Source organism: Poecilia reticulata, chromosome 17 (genome assembly GCF_904066995.2).
Source record: "Poecilia reticulata chromosome 17, P_reticulata-male-v2, whole genome shotgun sequence".
In the NCBI taxonomy this organism is placed as follows: Eukaryota; Metazoa; Chordata; class Actinopteri; order Cyprinodontiformes; family Poeciliidae; genus Poecilia; species Poecilia reticulata.
Window position 1 is genome coordinate 31,061,736 of NC_088846.1, and position 20,957 is coordinate 31,082,692.

Here is a 20,957-nt window from a genome sequence, read left to right on the forward strand (position 1 = left end):
AACATGTATGTTATTAATATTAACAATATGTAAAGTATCAATAAAGGTTATTGATGATCCACCAGGTTCATCTGTTTGTCCTGATTCTTCAGTTTATCTGAATCAGTGAGAAAATCAAACTCTACGCTGATGATGATGTTGTTTCCACCAAACAGCAGAGCTGCTGTGAAAACAAACATCCCACAGTGTTTATGAGTTATGCTAACATAATCATGCTAAAACACATCTTCTGTGTTTTCTCCACTTTGTGTTTCACACGTTTCAGTCAGCAGTAGCTTAGTTAGCTAGGAAGGAGTGGATCTCTGTCTCGCTGTCAGATGTTTAGCTTCTCTGCCTCCGTTAGTGACAATGTTTTTTTCCTGCTTTGTGGCCGATGGGCTCAGCTGTGTGCTGGTGCAAAGCCAGTGGATTGGTGAGGCCCCTGACCCAGCAGGGAGCCAACCAGACTTCACCAGGCGCTGTGCAGCCGGGCTGAAGGGTCACGGTAATCCTGGAAACCACTGGACTCCACCAACTTGTCCGTTTGTAAAGATTTCCCCGTTTCGTTGACAGACCCGCTGGGAGTCGGCAGGTCCAGTCAGAAACGTGGAATGAGAGACACGATGATGGTCAAATGTTCACCAGGACCAGAATGAGCAGCTTCACATCCGACCTGGCATCAAACGGCTGCTAGGAAAGTTCAAATACAGGAAAACTGACGCATGATGAAACCAACCGATCGACTGATCGGACTCTGTAATTTTCTCTGATCCCTGCCTGATGTGACGTGACGGCGTGTTGAACAGTTTGCTGTCATTCAGCCGCTGCTTGTCGAGGCGCCGTCCTCCAAACAGGAAACAGATCTTTGGCACCAACAGTCACCCATAAACCTGCCCTGTCTGGTGATTTTTAATAACCTTTGAGTTTATTTTACCCAAAGAAACAAGAAAAACTCAGAGAAAGTTTCTTTATATTTTTATAAATATTCTTCATAAATAAAATGTGTTCAATTAAAGTGTCATGAAGTTGTGTGGTTGAGAGGTGGTGAGGCTGACGGAGAGGACCAGGCTGAAGTAAATAAAAATTATTTTAATGAAGAATGTCCACAAAAAGTTCCAAACCAGGCAGCACAGCTGAGCGGACGGCTGAAGCTCATCACAGGTAGCAACATAAAACACACAGGCAACATGGAACGGCAAGACAAAGTCAGGCACTGCTGGGCGAGGTCAGACGAGGACAGCAAAGACACAGAGGGTAATCATGGAGCGAGACACTCAGGGGAACAATCAGGGGGCAGACAGGACAACACAGAGAATCACAGAAACACAGAAATCTGAATAAACACGCAGAAAAACTCAAATTAAGGCAAAAAGTAAAAATGTTGCCATTCTTCCCAACGTGATTCTTTCCTGTTCAGTGACTGAATCAGCATGAATGTAACTGAAGAACCTGAAGAGTTTGGAAAGTTTTCAAACATCCTGAGCATCAAAGATATGAACTTCTCCTAAACCTTCAACCTGCATGTTGTTTCCATCCCAAACCACAAGTTTTCCTTCATTTCTATATTTCTAGAAAACATTTAATGTAGCTGTAATAAAACCTGAAGCCCAGATAAGTTAAAACATTTCAGAGCTGCTGTGTATCTGGTCTGTTTCTTACTCCAGCTGGTCGTCCAGTTTATGAGCTTCTGACCAGTAAAACCAGTTCAGAGTTTCAGTCGGACTTCAGAGATAATTAACATTTAATCCTCTGAAAGTTACAGGTCAGATTTTCTTGGCCTCAGATGATGAACTTTTATCTGTTCTGGTTTTCTAAGAGCTGCTTTTGAAACAACTGATCACTTTGTTCTCTCAGCGGCTCGAAGGAACCAAAGAGCGTGAAGCAGGTCGGAACCATGAAACTCAGTCGGACTGAAGGATCAGAACCTTCAGGAAGCTGTAAAGTCAACGAGACGACAAAATGATTTCTGCTCATCATGCAACGACTCACTGATGGATTATTTGGTCATCAGGAATAATCAGAATGTGTTTGAATTAAGATGTTTGATGTGAATATAAATAAACTGAACTGAGATCAGTGATTTAACAGGAGACTGAATATTAATGATGTTCTGACTGGATTTGTGACCCAGTTAACATTATGATCTATCAGCTGTGATGTTGGTTTCAGTGGAAACAATGAAAATGTTTCCAGGAAGCAGAACCAAACCACAGCGATGGAGCAGATGGTGAGTTTGTAGAGCAGCAGATGTGAATCTGATCTCAGTGGTTATTAGAAGCCACCAAACTGCTGGCAGCCAATCAGATTCCTTTCCTGCAGCTGTGTGGGTTTGTGCTCTGCAGCCTCCACACCGTTAGCTGTGGCTTCTCACTTTAATAACACCATGACAGTTACAAGCATCGACTGAAACAGTCGTTCAGGAAGCACCTGAGTTCTTCATCTGAGAGAGAAACAGCTCAGAGCTGAACTCACAGCTCAGCAATCGGCTCCATCAGTCGAATCACATCAGGCTGTTCAACGGCTCAAATGCAGGATAACAATTAGAGTGAAGGTTGAAGCAGCAGCAGCTGAATCTGAACTCTGATCAGTTTCTCTGTTTGTCTCTCGATGCAGCAGGAAGATTTCAGCTCACAGGAACAAACAAAGCAGCAGCAAAACCACCGAGACAGAAACTCAAACCACCGAGACAAACATTCATGTTGTTCACTTCCTGCCAACCAGGCGGCCATCTTGGTTCTGATCCGGTATCGTCAGAGGAGTCTGGACGTCTCCATCACAGCTGGACCTCTAACTGGTTTGGTCTCTGAGGACCAGCTCTGCACTGGTTTCCGTCAGACCTCAGGGCCCTGTTACCATGGCAACACCCAGACCCTCTGGTGACTCTTTCTGGGTCTCATCAGAACCATCTGGGTTCTCTGCATCCTGTCATTCAGAACCAGATTGACTCTGATCTCCTGGACCAGGCTGAGGTTCTGTTGGACCTGATTGTTGCTCCAACACATTAAACCTTCAACCAACTAACAGCTGGAAACTTGATGGTTCTGATCCACCAGAACATTCTGGTTCTGGTGGATCAGAACCATCTGGGTTCTCTGCATCCTGTCATTCAGAACCAACTGTTTGCACAGCTTCCTTCAGGTTCAGTTGTTCTTCATCTCAGCATTAATGTCAGAACTCTGAACCCGTCCTTCTGGACCTCTCACCATGTTTTACGGCTTCGGCTTCAGGAAGGAGGACCAGAGCAGAGAAACCAGCAGGAACCAGGAACCAGGAGCAGATTTGACTTCAGGATCGTCCTGATTCAGCAGTGATCAACCAGCTGGCTGCACGTCTGCGGCTCCGTCTCACTTCCTGGGTTTTTATGTTGCTCTTCCTGTGCAGAAGGTTTTTCCTCTGAGTCCTTCATGGATCCAGAGTCACAGATTCACCAACTTCATCTGCTGCCGTCACGTTATGGTCCTCTAACCAACGGGCAGCTCCGCCCAGGCTGCAGCCTCAGGGACCGGAAACGGTCATTCACTCATTCATTCATTCATTCATTCATTCATTCATTCATTCATTCATTCATTCATTCATTCATTCATTCATCAGCTGATGGCTCTCAGCTTGTTGCTCTTCAGCCTCAGCAGATGAAACGTTGGGACAGAAACTCCTGGTTTGATGGAGAATTTAAGAACAAATCAGTCATTCAGTCACAAACATCTTTAATGAAACTTCAGGATTTTACACAAAGTTCAGCTACAATCAAATAAAGACAAAAGAGGCAGAAAGAAAATAACCAGAGGATTTAAATCAATCTGTGAAATTATGACATCACGGACTGAGGAACAAGTCGTCATCTGGATGGAGATCATAAACATAAAGCTGAGAATCTGGAATAAAAGTATTATTTTAATGTCTGACTTAAATGATGAGAAGCTTAAAATCAATCAGTGGCTGCAGCGACGGCCTGGGAGGAAAACAGATGAACGGAGGCCTCAGTTCTCAATGCTGCCTGTTGACCTTTGCTGCAGATTTTCTCCCCTCATGACCGACTTTCCTGTTAGATCTCCATCAATTAAAGCCATTAGGACCAAAAATCACTTAAAAATACACCAAACAATCAGCAGAGATGAAGCAGGAGAAGCTGCAGCAGAGGCTCAGCTGGGGGCCGGTCCCTTGGTCCTGAGGACCATCAGCAGAGAGAGTCCACAGCAGAACACCAGACTCTTCACTATCAGCACCGAGTAGAGCAGGCAGAGCAGCTTCACCCGGTTCAGGGACATCAGGATCCAGGGACAAACCTCTGGAACAGAGCAGGAGGGAAATGATTGGAGTTGAACAGAAATGTCCGTCCTCTGCTGCAGCTGCAGCTGAGCCCCTGCCTGCTCTCCCAGCTTCATCACCTTGTGTTGCTGGGGCCTCCACTGGGCCCCCCTCATGCTGCACAGAGCAGCGGTATCTAGATGTGCTGTGTTGATCCCGGTCCACCGGTAAGATGGAGGCGGTGCGGTTGGGCTCTCTGAGCTCCAGCTGCTCTGCAGAGGTCAGATCCGTCTCTCCACCGTCCTCCAGTCGTTTCCAGGAGACCTGGACCTCAGGAGGAAACATGCCTGAGGCCAGACACAGCAGGAAGCCCTTCCTGTCCCGCTGGGCGCTGGATGCTGCTGGGTACACGCTCACCACGGGCTGCACCACCGGATCACCTGGAGGTTGGCAGCAGACAGTCAGCAGCAGCTGCAGCAGCTCTGCGCTGCATCCAGTCTGATTCTGGATCTGATCACTGAGCTGCTGCAGCACAGAACAAAGTTCCTGCAGCCTCTGGACCAAACACCGACTCAGGCAGAGGCTCTGCAGGCTTTTATTTTGAAGTTTCTCTAAGCAAAGATTTAAAAATATTCCTTTTAAATTAATCTTTTAACTCCACTGAGCATTAGATCAGTTTATTTTATATTGTCATAGTTTATGGTATTATTAACTGGCCACTTTGTATTTTATGGTTTAGCTGTACAGCATTCTGGTTGACTTTAGTTTTTAAAGCGTTTTAAAAATGAATGAATGAATGAATGAATGAATGAATGAATGAATGAATGAATGAATGAATGAATGAATCTGACTGGCTCCTCTACTACGTTTATTTCACTGATTGAAGGAAACAAGTTTGACCTAAAAACATAAAAGCTGACAGTTGAAAGTCAGATTTCTTCTTCTTCATCATCATCATCATCATCATCATCATCGTTCTAATGTTAAATTTGCATTGAAATAAATGAAACGTTTCAATAATTTTCTCATTTATTAACCATTAACTACTGGAGCTTTTTAAAGCTTTATGTTGTAAAACCTTTAGATCAGGAGATGTTTGTTTCTTCTGCCTGAACTTATTTTGTAACGATGAATTTTTATTTATTTATGATTGTTTTAAACACCAACTGATCACCTCATGAAATCATTTTCATAATTAAATCAGATCTTCAGATCCAACAGCTACAGAGACCTTGAGCTGCTTTTTCTCTCTATCGTTTCGTTTTCTGGCTCTGAGCTTCGCTCATCATCAGAAAATGTCAGATCATATCTTCCTCTTATCATTCACTTTTATTAAACATTTTTCTCATACGTTTAATAAAACCACGTTGTTAGTTTACATTTCCTTTCTTTTTTCCAAATGAATCGATTGTTAAAACCTTAAACCACATAAAGCTCATATTTCTACTGTAGAAGATTTTTCTGATGTAATTTGCTGAATTAATTCTTAAATATTTCATTATTTTACCCCCTTCATTAGTTAACAGCCTGGGTCTGTTCTTGACAAGAGATCATATATATTTTCACCTAAATCGTCTCTTGGTAAAAATGATTTATGTTATTATTATAGAAAAGTGACAATATTGAAACCTGGAAGTCATTTATAATTGTTTTTCTACATTTACAGTGAAATATTGAATCTATCAACCATGTTGGGTCTAATTGATAATTTTTTATTATTTTTGTGGAACATTTTTCTTTCTTTGCGATAACTGACCCCGTCAGAGGAAAGGCGGTTCTGCAGCGATCGGGTCGGGCTCAGAGCTCAGCAGAGTGAGAACCGTTTAAAAATATGAAACTAAAATGTATTTATTCCTGTCAGGACAAAGTTTCTGTTTTCTGAAATTAAACGAGGCTCATTTAAACATTTCTGCTGATCAGATTTAGGAGTTTTTATTCGGCTGATTCACGAACATTAAACATATTTTCATCTGATGCATTTTAAGCACACAGAGAATTATTGAAATAAAACATAGTATATAAAAGAATAAATAATAGAAAGTCACATTAAACCCATTTTAACAGTAAAACCAGTAAATGTTGATTCTTACCTGTTACAGTTTGGTTCCAGAACCAAAGAGGAATTGTCCAGAAACACGGATACAACAACGACCTGTCTGCCGAGTTATTCTGTTATTATGTTAAGATTTTCTTTGTCAGCTTCATGTAGCTCTGAGTTTTATAAAATGATTAAACTGAGTAAAATCACAGATTTACAGTGAGAAAAAAAACAACAATCACCTTCAATAGCTGGAAAACTAAGTTCAGCTGTCTGTGAATTTTAAACTTGTTTTCATAAATTATCCACATTTCATAATAATAATTTCTACTAATGAAACCAGTAAATGTTGGTTCTTACCTGTTACATACAGTTTGGTTCCAGAACCAAAGATCCATTCATACCACGCACAGTGAGACAGACTGATACAAAAACCCATCAGCTGGTTTCTGGTTTTATTACCTTCAGTTTTTTCTCTGTCAGCTTCATGTAACTCTGAGTTTAAGCATTTAATAAATATATTAACAATATTTTACAGTAATTAGTTTTATCAGCAGATATTACAGAGTTACTGTGAGTTAACAGATATTATTCTGTAATAATGGTTAAAATACTACATTTATGTTGTAATAATGGTTAAAATACTACATTTATGTTGTAATATTGGTTAAAATACTACATTTATGTTGTAATATTGGTTAAAATACTACATTTATGTTGTAATATTGGTTAAAATACAACATTTATGTTGTAATAATGGTTAAAATACTACATTTATGTTGTAATATTGGTTAAAATACTACATTTATGTTGTGATATTGGTTAAAATACTACATTTATTCTGTAATAATGGTTAAAATACTACATTTATGTTGTAATACTGGTTAAAACACTACATTTATTCTGTAATAATGGTTAAAATACTACATGTATGTTGTAATAATGGTTAAAATACTACATGTATGTTGTAATATTGGTTAAAATCCTACATTTATTCTGTAATACTGGTTAAAATACTACATTTATGTTGTAATATTGGTTAAAATACTACATTTATGTTGTAATAATGGTTAAAATACTACATTTATGTTGTAATAATGGTTAAAATACTACATTTATGTTGTAATAATGGTTAAAATACTACATTTATGTTGTAATAATGGTTAAAATACTACATTTATGTTGTAATAATGGTTAAAATACTACATTTATGTTGTAATAATGGTTAAAATACTACATTTATGTTGTAATAATGGTTAAAATACTACATTTATGTTGTAATAATGGTTAAAATACTACATTTATTCTGTAATAATGGTTAAAATACTACATTTATGTTGTAATAATGGTTAAAATACTACATTTATGTTGTAATAATGGTTAAAATACTACATTTATGTTGTAATATTGGTTAAAATACTACATTTATGTTGTAATAATGGTTAAAATACTACATTTATGTTGTAATAATGGTTAAAATACTACATTTATGTTGTAATAATGGTTAAAATACTACATTTATGTTGTAATAATGGTTAAAATACTACATTTATGTTGTAATATTGGTTAAAATACTACATTTATGTTGTAATAATGGTTAAAATACTACATTTATGTTGTAATAATGGTTAAAATACTACATTTATGTTGTAATAATGGTTAAAATACTACATTTATGTTGTAATAATGGTTAAAATACTACATTTATGTTGTAATAATGGTTAAAATACTACATTTATGTTGTAATAATGGTTAAAATACTACATTTATGTTGTAAAGTTTCCCTGAACTTGTTTCTATGAATCATTGATATTTTATCATTGATTCTCCACTAATGATAAAATCCAACATGTAAACCTGCAGCAGCACAAAGTGACTCTAAACTCATTCTAACTTCTCCAGTAAACCCAGTCAGTGCTGGTTGGTTCTTACCGGTTCCATCCAGTCTGGCTCCAGAACCAAAGCGGTACCAGTATCCTCCTCAGAAACCGGCCTGCTGCTGAACGGGTCGGCTGAGGGGAACCGGTCCAGATGATGCAGCAGGACCAGGTTTCAGCTCCATGATGAGTTTCTCTGATGTTCACATCAACATGGCTGCTGAAGTTGCTGTGAGGTTCTGATGGATCAGAACCATCAGAAATGTGCTGTGAAGGTCCAAAGTGGGTCTGCAGGAAGCTCTGCAGACATCATGTCTAAAGCTCTCATCTCTCCCACTGGGTCTCCTGGTTTGTTGGGACGTCGTCTTGCTGAAAGTCTTCAGTCTGAGCTGCAGCTGCTGAGATCATGAATGCAGCACGGAGGGAGGGGGGGGGGAGGAGGGGTGGATGATGGGGGAGAGGGGGGGGGGAGAAGGAGGGGAGGGAGAGGGAAAGTAGGGGGGTAGGGGGGCTGTGGTTTCCTGGAGGCTGATGGAGCCATGAAGCTGATCAGGGTGGAGGCTGGCTGGCAGCAGAGGTCATGACCTTTCACACTGATCAAGGCTGGAGGCTGGCAGAGGTCATGACCTTTCACACTGATCAGGGTGGAGGCTGGCAGAGGTCATGACCTTTCACACTGATCAGGGTGGAGGCTGGCAGCAGAGGTCATGACCTTTCACACTGATCAGGGTGGAGGCTGGCAGCAGAGGTCATGACCTTTCACACTGATCAGGGCAGCAGAGGTCATGACCTTTCACACTGATCAGGCTGGCAGAGGTCATGACCTTTCACACTGATCAGGGTGGAGGCTGGCAGAGGTCATGACCTTTCACACTGATCAGTGTGGAGGCTGGCAGCAGAGGTCATGACCTTTCACACTGATCAGGGTGGAGGCTGGCAGCAGAGGTCATGACCTTTCACACGGATCAGGGCTGGCAGAGGTCATGACCTTTGACCTGCTGTGAGTCTGACTCTCTGAATGCTGATTATCCTCCAGACTCTCTGAGCCGGCCCAATGCAGAAGCAAACCAAGCAGCTGCTTGGGGCCCCAAACCTTCAGGGCCCCATAAACAGATTCTAACAGGATCACAGATCTAGAAATGTAACATTTAGTTACTGAGAATAAAATGATGTTTAGGATCTAAAGTAGTTGGTTAGTTAACTTTGTAAAAGTGGGAAGAATAATTTCATAGTCAGCAGAAAAATCACTTCACCATAACAAACTGGTCCTGTAGTATCTCTTCAGAGGGGCCCCATCAGGGCAGCGGCCCCTCGGGGCCCCGTCAGGGCAGCGTCCCCTCGGGGCCCCATCAGGGCAGCGGCCCCTCGGGGCCCCATCAGGGCAGCGGCCCCTCAGGGCCCCATCAGGGCAGCGGCCCCTCGGGGCCCCATCAGGGCAGCGGCCCCTCGGGGCCCCATCAGGGCAGCGGCCCCTCGGGGCCCCGTCTAGAAAAGCCCCTGTTGGTCCAGGACTGATCAGGTGGCTCAGCTGGTCCAATCAGAACCTGCAGCTGAACCAGATCATCATCATCATCATCATCATCATCATCATCATCATCATCATCATCATCATCATCTCAGCAACACTGACCTTCCCTCCATCCAGCACTGGTTCAGGTCAAAGGTCAGGAAAAGGGCAGCTAGCATCTCTGCTGACCCCACACATCCTGGACACAAACTGGTTGGACTTTAACCTTCAGGACTTGGTACCGGTCCATCCTGCCAAAGGTACCAAAACCTGGTCTTCCTGACCTTTAACCCCACAGAGAACCTGGGGGGTGAAGAGGAAGAAGAGAGACATCAGAACCACCAGAACCAACAGAACCATCAGAACCACCAGAACCAACAGAACCATCAGAACCAACAGAACCATCAGAACCAACAGAACCAACAGAACCATCAGAACCATCAGAACCATCAGAACCAACAGAACCAACAGAACCATCAGAACCATCAGAACCAACAGAACCATCAGAACCAGAAGAACCATCAGAACCAGCAGAACCATCAGAACCAGCAGAACCAACAGAACCAACAGAACCATCAGAACCAGCAGAACCAACAGAACCAGCAGAACCATCAGAACCAACAGAACCATCAGAACCATCAGAACCAGCAGAACCAACAGAACCAGCAGAACCATCAGAACCAGCAGAACCATCAGAACCATCAGAACCAGCAGAACCAACAGAACCATCAGAACCAGCAGAACCAACAGAACCAGCAGAACCATCAGAACCAGCGGAACCATCAGATCCATCAGAACCAGCAGAACCAACAGAACCATCAGAACCATCAGAACCAACAGAACCAGAAGAACCAGCAGAACCAACAGAACCAGCAGAACCATCAGAACCATCAGAACCATTAGAACCAACAGAACCAGCAGAACCATCAGAACCATCAGAACCAGCAGAACCAACAGAACCAAACAGAACCAGCAGAACCAGCAGAACGAACAGAACCAGCAGAACCATCAGAACCATCAGAACCAGCAGAACCATCAGAACCATCAGAACCATCAGAACCATCAGAACCAGCAGAACCATCAGAACCATCAGAACCAAACAGAACCAGCAGAACCATTAGAACCAACAGAACCAGCAGAACCAACAGAACCAACAGAACCAAACAGAACCAGCAGAACCATCAGAACCAACAGAACCATCAGAACCATCAGAACCATCAGAACCAACAGAACCATCAGAACCATCAGAACCATCAGAACCATCAGAACCAACAGAACCAACAGAACCATCAGAACCATCAGGTTCCTCTGAGAAACAGAAACGTCCAGAAGAAACTGATGGACCAAAAGCTGATCTGAGATCAGATCAAGATTTAACTTTTAAAGAGAAATAAACTAAAATTATCTGCTGACATCAGTTAAACTGATCAGCTGGAGATGATTCATCATTAACGTCAAACCCAGTAGAGTTGATGAGGATGATGATCATCACTGATACTGTTTCTGTTACAATATGAATGGAAACCATTAAATGTGACATAAATATGACAAAACAATGAAACATTAGAGTCTAAAACTCAGAGAGTCTCTGTGTGAGATGGAGGTGAAATCAGTGAACCTGGGCTGTGGTTTACTGCTCTCTATGTCACAAACTGACATCTGATCATCTGGAGGTTTTTGTTCAGGCTGAACGAATCATTTCTCACTGTGGGAACCAGAATAACAGCCGCAGTAGTAGGAGGCTGAATGATCCACTTTCACTTTATTGATCTTCAGTGAACAGCTGGTCTCACTTCTCTCAGCTGAGAAATCATTTTTCTGAGGATGATTGAAATAGCTAGATTTGGTACCACTCTTGATAGTAAGAATAGCTTTGAATGGTTCTGTGTCTTTCTTCTGGAACCAGTGTACAGAGTAACTAGTATGACACTGTTTAGTCCCTCCACAGCTGATGGAGACGCTCTGCCCGGATCTCCTGGTCAGAGTCAGGTCGTCCTGAACCAGGTGTGTTGCCATGGCAGCCAGCGCTGTAGAGACACAGACAGACAGGTGAAGGTTAGTGTGACAGTGTTTGTTCCAGGTGGGCTTTGTTGGCTCCTGATTGGTGGAAACACTCACCTGAACCCAGCCAGCACAGAGCAGCAGCTGGGAGGAAAAGCATTGTGTGCAGTGGAGTTTCCTCTGGTGAACCTGGGGAGAAGTGGCTCTGATGCAGCTGAGGCCAAACAAGGACGAGCTGAGAGATCAGAGCAGAGGAACCAGAGCTCCCATCAGCCCCTGCAGCCCCCAGAGAGGAGGAAGCTGCTGGTTGGACCATGAGAGGAGGAAGATGCTGATTGGACCATGAGAGGAGGAAGCTGCTGGTTGGACGAGAGGAGGAAGCTGCTGGTTGGACGAGAGGAGGAAGATGCTGGTTGGACCATGAGAGGAGGAAGATGCTGGTTGGACCATGAGAGGAGGAAGATGCTGATTGGACCATGAGAGGAGGAAGATGCTGGTTGGATCATGAGAGGAGGAAGCTGCTGGTTGGACGATCAGTGGAAGATGCTGGTTGGACGAGAGGAGGAAGCTGCTGATTGGACGAGAGGAGAAAGCTGCTGATTGGATGAGAGGAGGAAGATGCTGGTTGGACCATGAGAGGAGGAAGCTGCTGATTGGACCATCAGAAGAGGAAGATGCTGATTGGACGAGAGGAGGAAGATGCTGATTGGACGAGAGGAGGAAGATGCTGATTGGACGAGAGGAGGAAGATGCTGCTGCTCTCAGTGTCTTAAATATCAAACCAAAACAGCAGGAGGTGAATTTATGAAACTGATTCTTTGATCCTCCACAGGAAACAACAACCTTAATAAGATTCATTAATCATGTGTTCTGATTTTGATCCATCTGGTGACATTATGGGTTATTGGACCAGTATTACTGAGCAGAACATTTCAAATATGGTAATAAATGACCAACATCAGTCGGCTCAGCCTCTCTGTCTGTAGAAAACTCTCAGTAATGAACAACAAGTTAAACCAACTTGTTTTCTGTCTCTGGTTACAGTTTCATGTTCACAATGGAAAGGAAGTCTGTCAGGATCTGCTGCTCCGGCAGCCCTTCTAGTCCCTCTCTAGGTGGCATTTGGGAGCTCGGCTGGAGTAGTTTTCTCCACAGGTGTGTTTCAGCACACCTGTGGATCATCATCTGGAGCATAAGAGGAGTGGGTTCTCAGCACTTTGTCGCCAGTGTTTTCACCTTGGTGGTAACGTCTAGCCCAGATATTCCTTGAGTTATCTTACCTGTTCTGTGCCTCTCCTTCATGGTGACCAGATCTCAGCCGCTTTGTGCCCGACCTGAAGTCCGAGTTTCCCAAGCGCCATCTGAGGATGCTGTATTCAAACCTACTCCGTTCTCTTATGCCCTCCTGGTGAGTGACACGAGCGAACCAGCTGTCAAGCCGCCACGTAGTCCGGACATAACGGTCCAGCCCTGGATTCATCGCCTCTCACCCACACTGGTCCAACCAGTAAGATCTCTCTATAAAAAGCCACTTTCTAGCCTGCTGGTTCTCACATGTCCAATCTGCCTCCAGATCACTGACCAACCCTGCCCCGCCCCCCTCGAGACCAGAACATACACTCCTGCGGACGTCTTCATTGAACAATTCATTTTTTCTGTAAATAAATTTTTCATCAGATCTCCTCAGTGTTTTGCATGTGGATTCAGAAAGTTCAGAACATAATGACAGAGTCAAATATGGACTTTTCAAATTAAAACATTAAACTTCCTGTTATAATGAGGCAGATTCGATGATGTCAGCATTTGACCAGTTATTGTTGTTAGGGATCATTTGAACAACAGGTTTCATCTCTCTCACTATCTCTGCAGGAGTTAAAACAACTTTTTTTGGGCACATAGTCAAAGTTTGAGTCCAGGCCAAGTTTCTCCAATAAGCACAAAATGTCAGGATTTTCACAACTTTCGATCCTCCATTTCTTAGGATAAAACTCACCAATTTTCAATCCAATTGATCAAAAACTGTAGAAGTTTCATAGAATGCAGAGGCTGTAATCTACAAAATTAGGTTAATATCGCTAGTACAATCCAAGATGGCCGACTTCCTGTTTGTCACAGAGCATGGTGGAGGAAACTTTGTGTCGTTTTAGGGAAGTTCTGCAAGTTTTCCAGACTTCATGTCTGCATGATAAAGTTATCTAGGTGAGTCAGTGGATTTTAAAGTTTCCAGGAGGCGATGTTGGTTATTTCAGCTGATTAACTTGCAAAATTTGATTAGTTTTTGTCAATAACCCAATTCTTTAGAAAGAAGTAAATAAACACTAAAGATACCAGAAACCTTCAGTGGATTCTAACAAAATGATGAAACATTAGAGTCTAAAACTCAGAGAGTCTCTGTGTGAGATGGAGGTGAAATCAGTGAACCTGGGCTGTGGTTTACTGCTCTCTATGTCACAAACTGACATCTGATCATCTGGAGGTTTTTGTTCAGGCTGAACGAATCATTTCTCACTGTGGGAACCAGACTTCCAGCAGCCGCAGTAGTAGGAGGCTGAATGAATGTCTCTAACATTTTCAATCTTCAACAAACAACCATTCTGAATATTTTCAGCTGAAAAATCGCTGAGTTGAGGATGACTTGAATAACTTCTATCAATGTTACCGTTACTCCTATTAATATCAAAGATTACTCTGAATGTTTCAGTTTCTTTCTTCTGGTACCAGAAGATATAGGTACCACACGGTCCAGTTCCTCCACAGCTGAAGGAGACGCTCTGCCCGGATCTCCTGGTCAGAGTCAGGTCGTCCTGAACCAGGTGTGTTGCCATGGCAGCCAGCGCTGTAGAGACACAGACAGACAGGTGAAGGTTAGTGTGACAGTGTTTGTTCCAGGTGGGCTTTGTTGGCTCCTGATTGGTGGAAACACTCACCTGAACCCAGCCAGCACAGAGCAGCAGCTGGGAGGAAAAGCATTGTGTGCAGTGGAGTTTCCTCTGGTGAACCTGGGGAGAAGTGGCTCTGATGCAGCTGAGGCCAAACAAGGACGAGCTGAGAGATCAGAGCAGAGGAACCAGAGCTCCCATCAGCCCCTGCAGCCCCCAGAGAGGAGGAAGCTGCTGGTTGGACCATGAGAGGAGGAAGCTGCTGGTTGGACCATGAGAGGAGGAAGCTGCTGATTGGACCATGAGAGGAGGAAGCTGCTGATTGGACGAGAGGAGGAAGCTGCTGATTGGACCATGAGAGGAGGAAGCTGCTGATTGGACCATGAGAGGAGGAAGCTGCTGATTGGACCATGAGAGGAGGAAGCTGCTGATTGGACCATGAGAGGAGGAAGCTGCTGATTGGACGAGAGGAGGAAGCTGCTGGTTGGCATCAACTGGACAATACATGTAAATCAGGTAAAGTGATTTTTATTACTTTTGTCTGCAGCTTTTAATTGAATAAATGATTAAATTGTGTTTATTATGCCAATACATAAATGCTGAATATTGTCTTAATGTGTTTTAATGATCAAAGGAAAACTGAAAACAGATAATAGTCCTGGAGTTTTGTTACTTTTTAACCATGTTTATGTCACGAGGGTCAAAATTCTATTTGCTTTTTACTGAAAAATAAATATTTTTCTTTTTTCTTTTACATTAATAGAAAATACCTTTTTTATAGAATGCAGCCAGAAAAGCATCAGCAAGGATAAAATATTATTTCCAATATTTGTCTCCAGTTGGCCAGTGTTACCATTATGATTTTATATATAATAAATTATAAATAATTTATCATTATAAATTATAATCATTTATTATTTATAATTATAAATACAATCATAATGGTTTTCATTGCATCCTATAATAACTTGGCTGAGATTCCTCCACTTGGTTGGTCTCCTTGTTTTCATGCAGAACCTCAGTATAGATGAGGTCTTTATATTTCATTAAAGTTCAGTTGAACACAACATGTCACTTTTTAAAACATCAGAAATTAGAACACAGGGACCACTGTGCTGTTTTTGACATTATTATTAATGATGATGTATTAAGTGAAAATTGTTTCTATATCAAAAAGGCGATCATGTCTCAAACACATCTGCAACAAGATCCTTAAACAACAAGATGTGATGAGGCCTCAGCCGCGTTTTGGAGCTCCTTATACTTTGATTCGCACGCAGACTAAGGAGATCCAGTTCATAAATCAGTCATGTGGTGCCGCCGGCTTTCAAGGCTTCAAACGTCGCCATCAGCATCATCAACACAAGTCTCCAAACGCGCTTCATCATTTATAATGTGCTTCCAAACCCAAAGGAGAATCACTGCAGCTCAGAGAACTGAAAGTGGGAATTGTAGTAGTTTTGTATAGTATCAGCAAGATATTGTATAAACTAGACGTTTATACAACGTCTAGTTTGAAAAGACTAGACGTTGTATAAAAGATGTTTGAAAAGATGCTGTTGAAAAGGAAGAATTTCAACAGATCCATGTTTCTGTTTACAAAATGAAAATAAGTTCGTGTGAATAAAGAAAGTTTAGCAGCTCTGTTGCTGCTGCGGTTCCTCTCCAGGCCAGCAGGGGGCGGAAATGGAATAATTATTGCGTTTTCTTCACTGTGACCCTCAGCGGAAGTAAAACAAAACGGCTCCAAGCGGATCGGGTTGTGTTTTTGTTCCTCAGCTGAATATCTCAGCAACAATGTCTTCAGTTCAGCATCTGAGGGATTTTATCAGAGAGAGACTAACTGCTGCTGCGGAGGAAATCTTCATTCAGGTGGAAAAAACCATCGTCCGCTACGAGGAGGACATTAAACTGCTGGAAACCTGCTGGAATAAACCTCAGATAAAGACAACCGGAACTGGTATGAAGCAACAACAGCGACTCATAAATCACATTAAAATCTGAAGTCTCAACTTTACAGGCTTCAGGCTTTTATCCTTCGGTCAGTTATGATTTAAGTTTTAACCCGGAAGTCAGACGTTTTGCTTTCAGTTTGCTCTAAACTCTGTTTCTGCTTAAATATGTGATCAATATTAGTTCCACATCGGTCGATAGATTCAGGCGATATGATTTTATGGCTCTAAAATTACAATATTATTCGGAGCTTCCTGGGTTCTGTCGAGGGAAACTCCCCTTGAAGCCGTGGTTCTATTTCCGTTTGGACTGTTGGGTCCAAAGTTTCCTTTTCAGATGAAAGTAACGTTTTCATTTCAATTGGAGGTGAAGTGTGGATGAAGAGAGGACCGGACCAGAACCGAGCTGCTGAAGGTCCAAAGTTCTCCAGACATCTGATTATTAGACTCGGGTGTTTTGATTAAAGTCTAGATTTAAAGATCTTTGCTCTAAAAGAACAAACTTCAACTTAACAGTTTGCTTAAATCTAATTTTATCAATCAATATTAGAGATGTGCCGATCAGGTTTTTTCCTGCCGATACCGATCACCCGATACCGATCACATAATTATTATTATTTTTTATCATAAACACTGCCGGTTACATTATGTGGAAAAAGGAACCATGAATTCACCTTAACTTAGACAAAAACTTGTTTTTAATAACTTTTTCCAAGAAGAAAACTAAACAAAACGGGCATTGTGCAAATTGTCCTGCTATCAATAATACTATCTTTAACAGACTGATAACATATGGAGGCTCTGAAGAGGCTAAATAATGCAAAGAGCCAAAATAAAGCTTCTCAACAAATACAGGATCCATTACAATAAACAATCCTGAGTTAATGAATGAAAGCTTCCTGTTAGCATGGCGGCTAGCTGATTACTGCTAGCTCTGATTGGCTGTTTCTGACTGAGCGGAGTAATTATGCAGAGCAGGGAGGAGATCGATTATTTTTTAGAGATTATCTGTCTCATGTTAGGACAGCGAAAGTTTTAATACGTATGTAAAATGTATTTTTTTAGGTTAGATGCTGCAGCTTTAACAGAGGTTCGGTGTGAGAGTCACTACCAGGTGGAGCAGAAGCGGCGCTCCGTCTGTGAAATATTACTACCTGTAGCGTAGCAGCGGTTCAACAGTGAGAGCAGAACCAGCGTCTTACATCGCAGCTCCAAGACTTAAATCATTTAGCAGGTTATTTGTTTAGCTTTCTGACCGTCATGCTAATCCGGGTGAGTGTTTGTAGCTGCGCTGCTTTACCTGCTATCTGATCCTCCATATGTCTTTTTTACTGCAGTGAGCCTCGATGTAGCCAAACTCCGTCAAGTATGGCATTGTTTTTATGTCGTATTAGCTTCGTTGTGTTGATGCATTTTGACCTGCTTCAATTTTCCGCCGCAACACGCAAACTTCCCCATTCACTCAGTGCGTTATAGTTATAGTTCCACATCGCTTAGGATTTGTTGCTGCGCGTTTGCGCAGAGTGAAGGAAAGAGGAGACCAGCTGCACAGGCAGGCTGAGAAATGAGATGCAGGTGATCGGTATCGGCAACAAGAGCCAATGATTGCTGATCACCGATCATACACTTTTTCACGGAAATCGGCCCGATTATGATCGGTGACCGATCGATTGGCTCACTTCTAATCTATATTAAGTAATATTTTATCTTTTTTTATTTTATCTATCTTTTTTAATCTTTTTGTCAGTAGGTACAACATTCATTATCTTGATATTGCCCAATATGAAAATGAGCTTAACTCTCCTCCAATAGAGTATTTTAGATATACATTAATAACATGGATCCAGAAGACCAGCTTTAATTACTGATCTGTTGTTCCTTCAGATCCAGACCAAGATGAACCAGAACCTCTGCAGATTAAACTGGAGGAACCAGAACTTCCACTGCCTGAAGTGGGCCTGGAAGAACTTGGACCGACTAAACGAAACCAGAAGGAACCAGAACCTGGAGGAATCACAGGAGAACTGACACAACCAGAACCAGCACAGATTAAAGATGAACTCTCAGAACCACAGCGGCTGAACGTCCAGCTGTCCAACAGCCAGGAGGGACAGCAGCTGGTACTGAAGGAGGAGACGTCTGTGGACCTGCTGAGTTACCAGCAAACCGAAGCAGAACCAGCAGCTGAGCAGCTTTACAGTTATTATGGTTCTGAATCTCAGACCCAGAGTTCAGAAGGAGCCGTCTCCACTGTGTCCCAGAGTCTGTCGCACAGAAACACTGATTCTTCGCTGAAATGCGACTTCTGTGAAAAAGTCTTCAACTACAAAAACAATCTGGTTCAGCATCTCAGGACTCACACAGGCGAGCGGCCATTTTCCTGTAAAACATGCGGGAAGAGCTTCTCCAAAAGCAGCAATCTGAAGGTCCACATGAGATCCCACACAGGCGAGAGGCCTTTCACCTGCAGAGTCTGCGGCAAAGCTTTGAGTTCAAACAGACATCTGTCCGATCACATGGTCACACACTCCAGCCAGAAGCCCTACGGCTGCTCAGTGTGCGGAAAAACGTTTTCTCATGAGAGCTCCTTCCAGTACCACATGAAAGGCCACAACGGCGACAAACCCTATTCTTGTGACACGTGTGGAAAAAGGTTTATTCTCAGTTCCAGCCTGCTGAAGCACATCAGAACCCACACAGGGGAGAGGCCTTTCTGCTGCTCCACATGTGGAAAACGGTTCGCTCAGAGCAGCAACCTGAGCATTCACATGAGAATCCACACGGGAGAGAAACCGTACTGCTGCCCAACGTGTGGAAGGAGTTTCTGTCGTAGAGCAGGTCTGCTGAGGCACATGGAGACTCACAGGACCGTCTGAAACCAGCAACATTCCTTCTACAGTCAATCAGTAGCTTTTGGTTCCTGCTGCTCACAGTCAGACGCTGCAGAACCATTTATCCTGCAGAACTGTAAAAACAATGTTTTAGAATTAGAAGAGGAAATATTTCAGAGCTGGGATCACCTGAGTGTTTTTACACCTTCACAAACGTTTGGACTAAAAGGTGAAATGGATCCGTTTAAAGCCGAGCAAATTAATCAGGTGTGAACACACCTTTAAGGTTTTAAAGAAAACCTGACGCAATACCTTAAATATTATTATGAACTAATTACTTTGGTAATTATTAACTAGAGTCGGTTTGTTTTCTGCAGCACCGTTCAGGCCATAACTTACCCGACATAATGAAACATCATATTGACATCAGTCAGGTGTTGATGCTCACTGAGCACCTGCTTTATTAGCAGGATTCAATTATTGTGGAGAGAAGCTACGTTCGTGAAAAAACATTGCTATCTTAAAACATTTCTTGAAATGAGACACATTTTTTCTTGTTCTAAGTCTTTATTGAAGTTCAAAACAAAATGTACACATTGTACAACAGCTGAGAATCTGAAGAATTACAAGAAGTAGCCCACACTTAGGTTTGATTTGGAACATGATAGGGTGACGGTGACGTCATCGGCCAAAATTATAACTTTTAATATCTCAGAAACCAAAACTGCACAAACTAACATTTTAACGGCACAAACCTGCACAAACGGAGCACTAACCATTCAGACTATTTGCTGGATTTTTTGACGTGGGTGGGGTGTCAGCTTCACACAGCTGCTCATTGTTTCTTCTGGGATTGTTGATGTCAGTGTTTATGCATGTTGGAGTTTGGATTTTGAATATTTTGATTCTGAAATAAAAGAAAATGTAATCCAAAGGAAGTTTGGTTAACTTTTAGACTCGTTAGACTTCAGGATGGAGTCCAGATGGAGTCTCTTGAAGCAGCTGTGCTGAGGCTGTTTAAGCATTTAATGCCACTAAACATCACAGGGAAACTGTTTTATGTGGAGCAATGAAGGTTCTGTTCAATTTGAAAAGCTTTGTTAACTGATAGAAAATAAATATATGTAGAAAACAGAAATGTAGAAAGATCTGGAAGAGCCTGTTTAAGTAGGACTGCAGTTATACAAAACGCTGATGAAGACGGAGAAAGTTTGGGGATTAACTTGAAAACTAAATAATCTGTTCGTCTTCGTTTTATTGCTTCTTCAGTCTGAGAGAAGATTCTTTGAAACAACCTAAAGATCTAATTGAACAATCTGGAAAATAGAAGTTTATTCTGATCCAATTCTGACCCAAAGTAACAAGACGGTCACTCAGGCTGGGAGAAATAAAGGCCAGCAATGAAATATTAGAATCTCAGATAAAATTAAGAATGTTTAAGTTATTAAATAAAGGAAAAATAAACCAGTTGGGAACAATCAATCACATTTATTTGTACCTTTCAGCAACCAGGTATTTTAAAGTTTTACATCATAAAAACAAAATTAAAGTCGTAAAAACACAGTCAACATTACATTTCACACATCAGATTATTGATTAATGTTTCATGATTGTTTCAAAAGCAACTTTAAACACTAGTGTAGATTTA

General features: G+C 42.0%; 2 protein-coding genes and 1 long non-coding RNA gene across 4 annotated transcripts; 1 reads left to right on the forward strand and 2 right to left on the reverse strand.

Annotated features, from left to right (window-relative positions):
• Positions 1-3,666: 3,666 nt before the first annotated feature.
• LOC145547977 (M1-specific T cell receptor beta chain-like) lies at positions 3,667-12,140 on the reverse strand. The gene is made up of 5 exons (XM_081598261.1): positions 11,765-12,140; positions 11,497-11,673; positions 6,623-6,757; positions 4,365-4,664; positions 3,667-4,264 (listed from the first exon to the last, which is right to left on the reverse strand). The coding sequence occupies exons 1-5, from the start codon at positions 12,123-12,125 to the stop codon at positions 4,119-4,121; spliced, it is 1,119 nt and encodes a 372-aa protein (XP_081454387.1). The 5' UTR covers positions 12,126-12,140; the 3' UTR covers positions 3,667-4,118.
• LOC145548146 (uncharacterized) lies at positions 9,735-11,350 on the reverse strand. Of its 2 annotated transcripts, none has more exons than XR_014084437.1 (2): positions 11,265-11,350; positions 9,735-9,949 (listed from the first exon to the last, which is right to left on the reverse strand). It is a non-coding gene; the product is annotated as an uncharacterized LOC145548146 (long non-coding RNA). The 2 variants fall into 2 exon arrangements; XR_014084436.1 differs by having other exon boundaries at positions 11,071-11,345.
• A 4,101-nt stretch (positions 12,141-16,241) lies between the features above and the next one.
• LOC103460583 (uncharacterized) lies at positions 16,242-20,903 on the forward strand. Its single transcript, XM_008402823.3, has 2 exons — positions 16,242-16,486; positions 18,363-20,903. The coding sequence occupies exons 1-2, from the start codon at positions 16,324-16,326 to the stop codon at positions 19,352-19,354; spliced, it is 1,155 nt and encodes a 384-aa protein (XP_008401045.1). The 5' UTR covers positions 16,242-16,323; the 3' UTR covers positions 19,355-20,903.
• Positions 20,904-20,957: the final 54 nt, after the last annotated feature.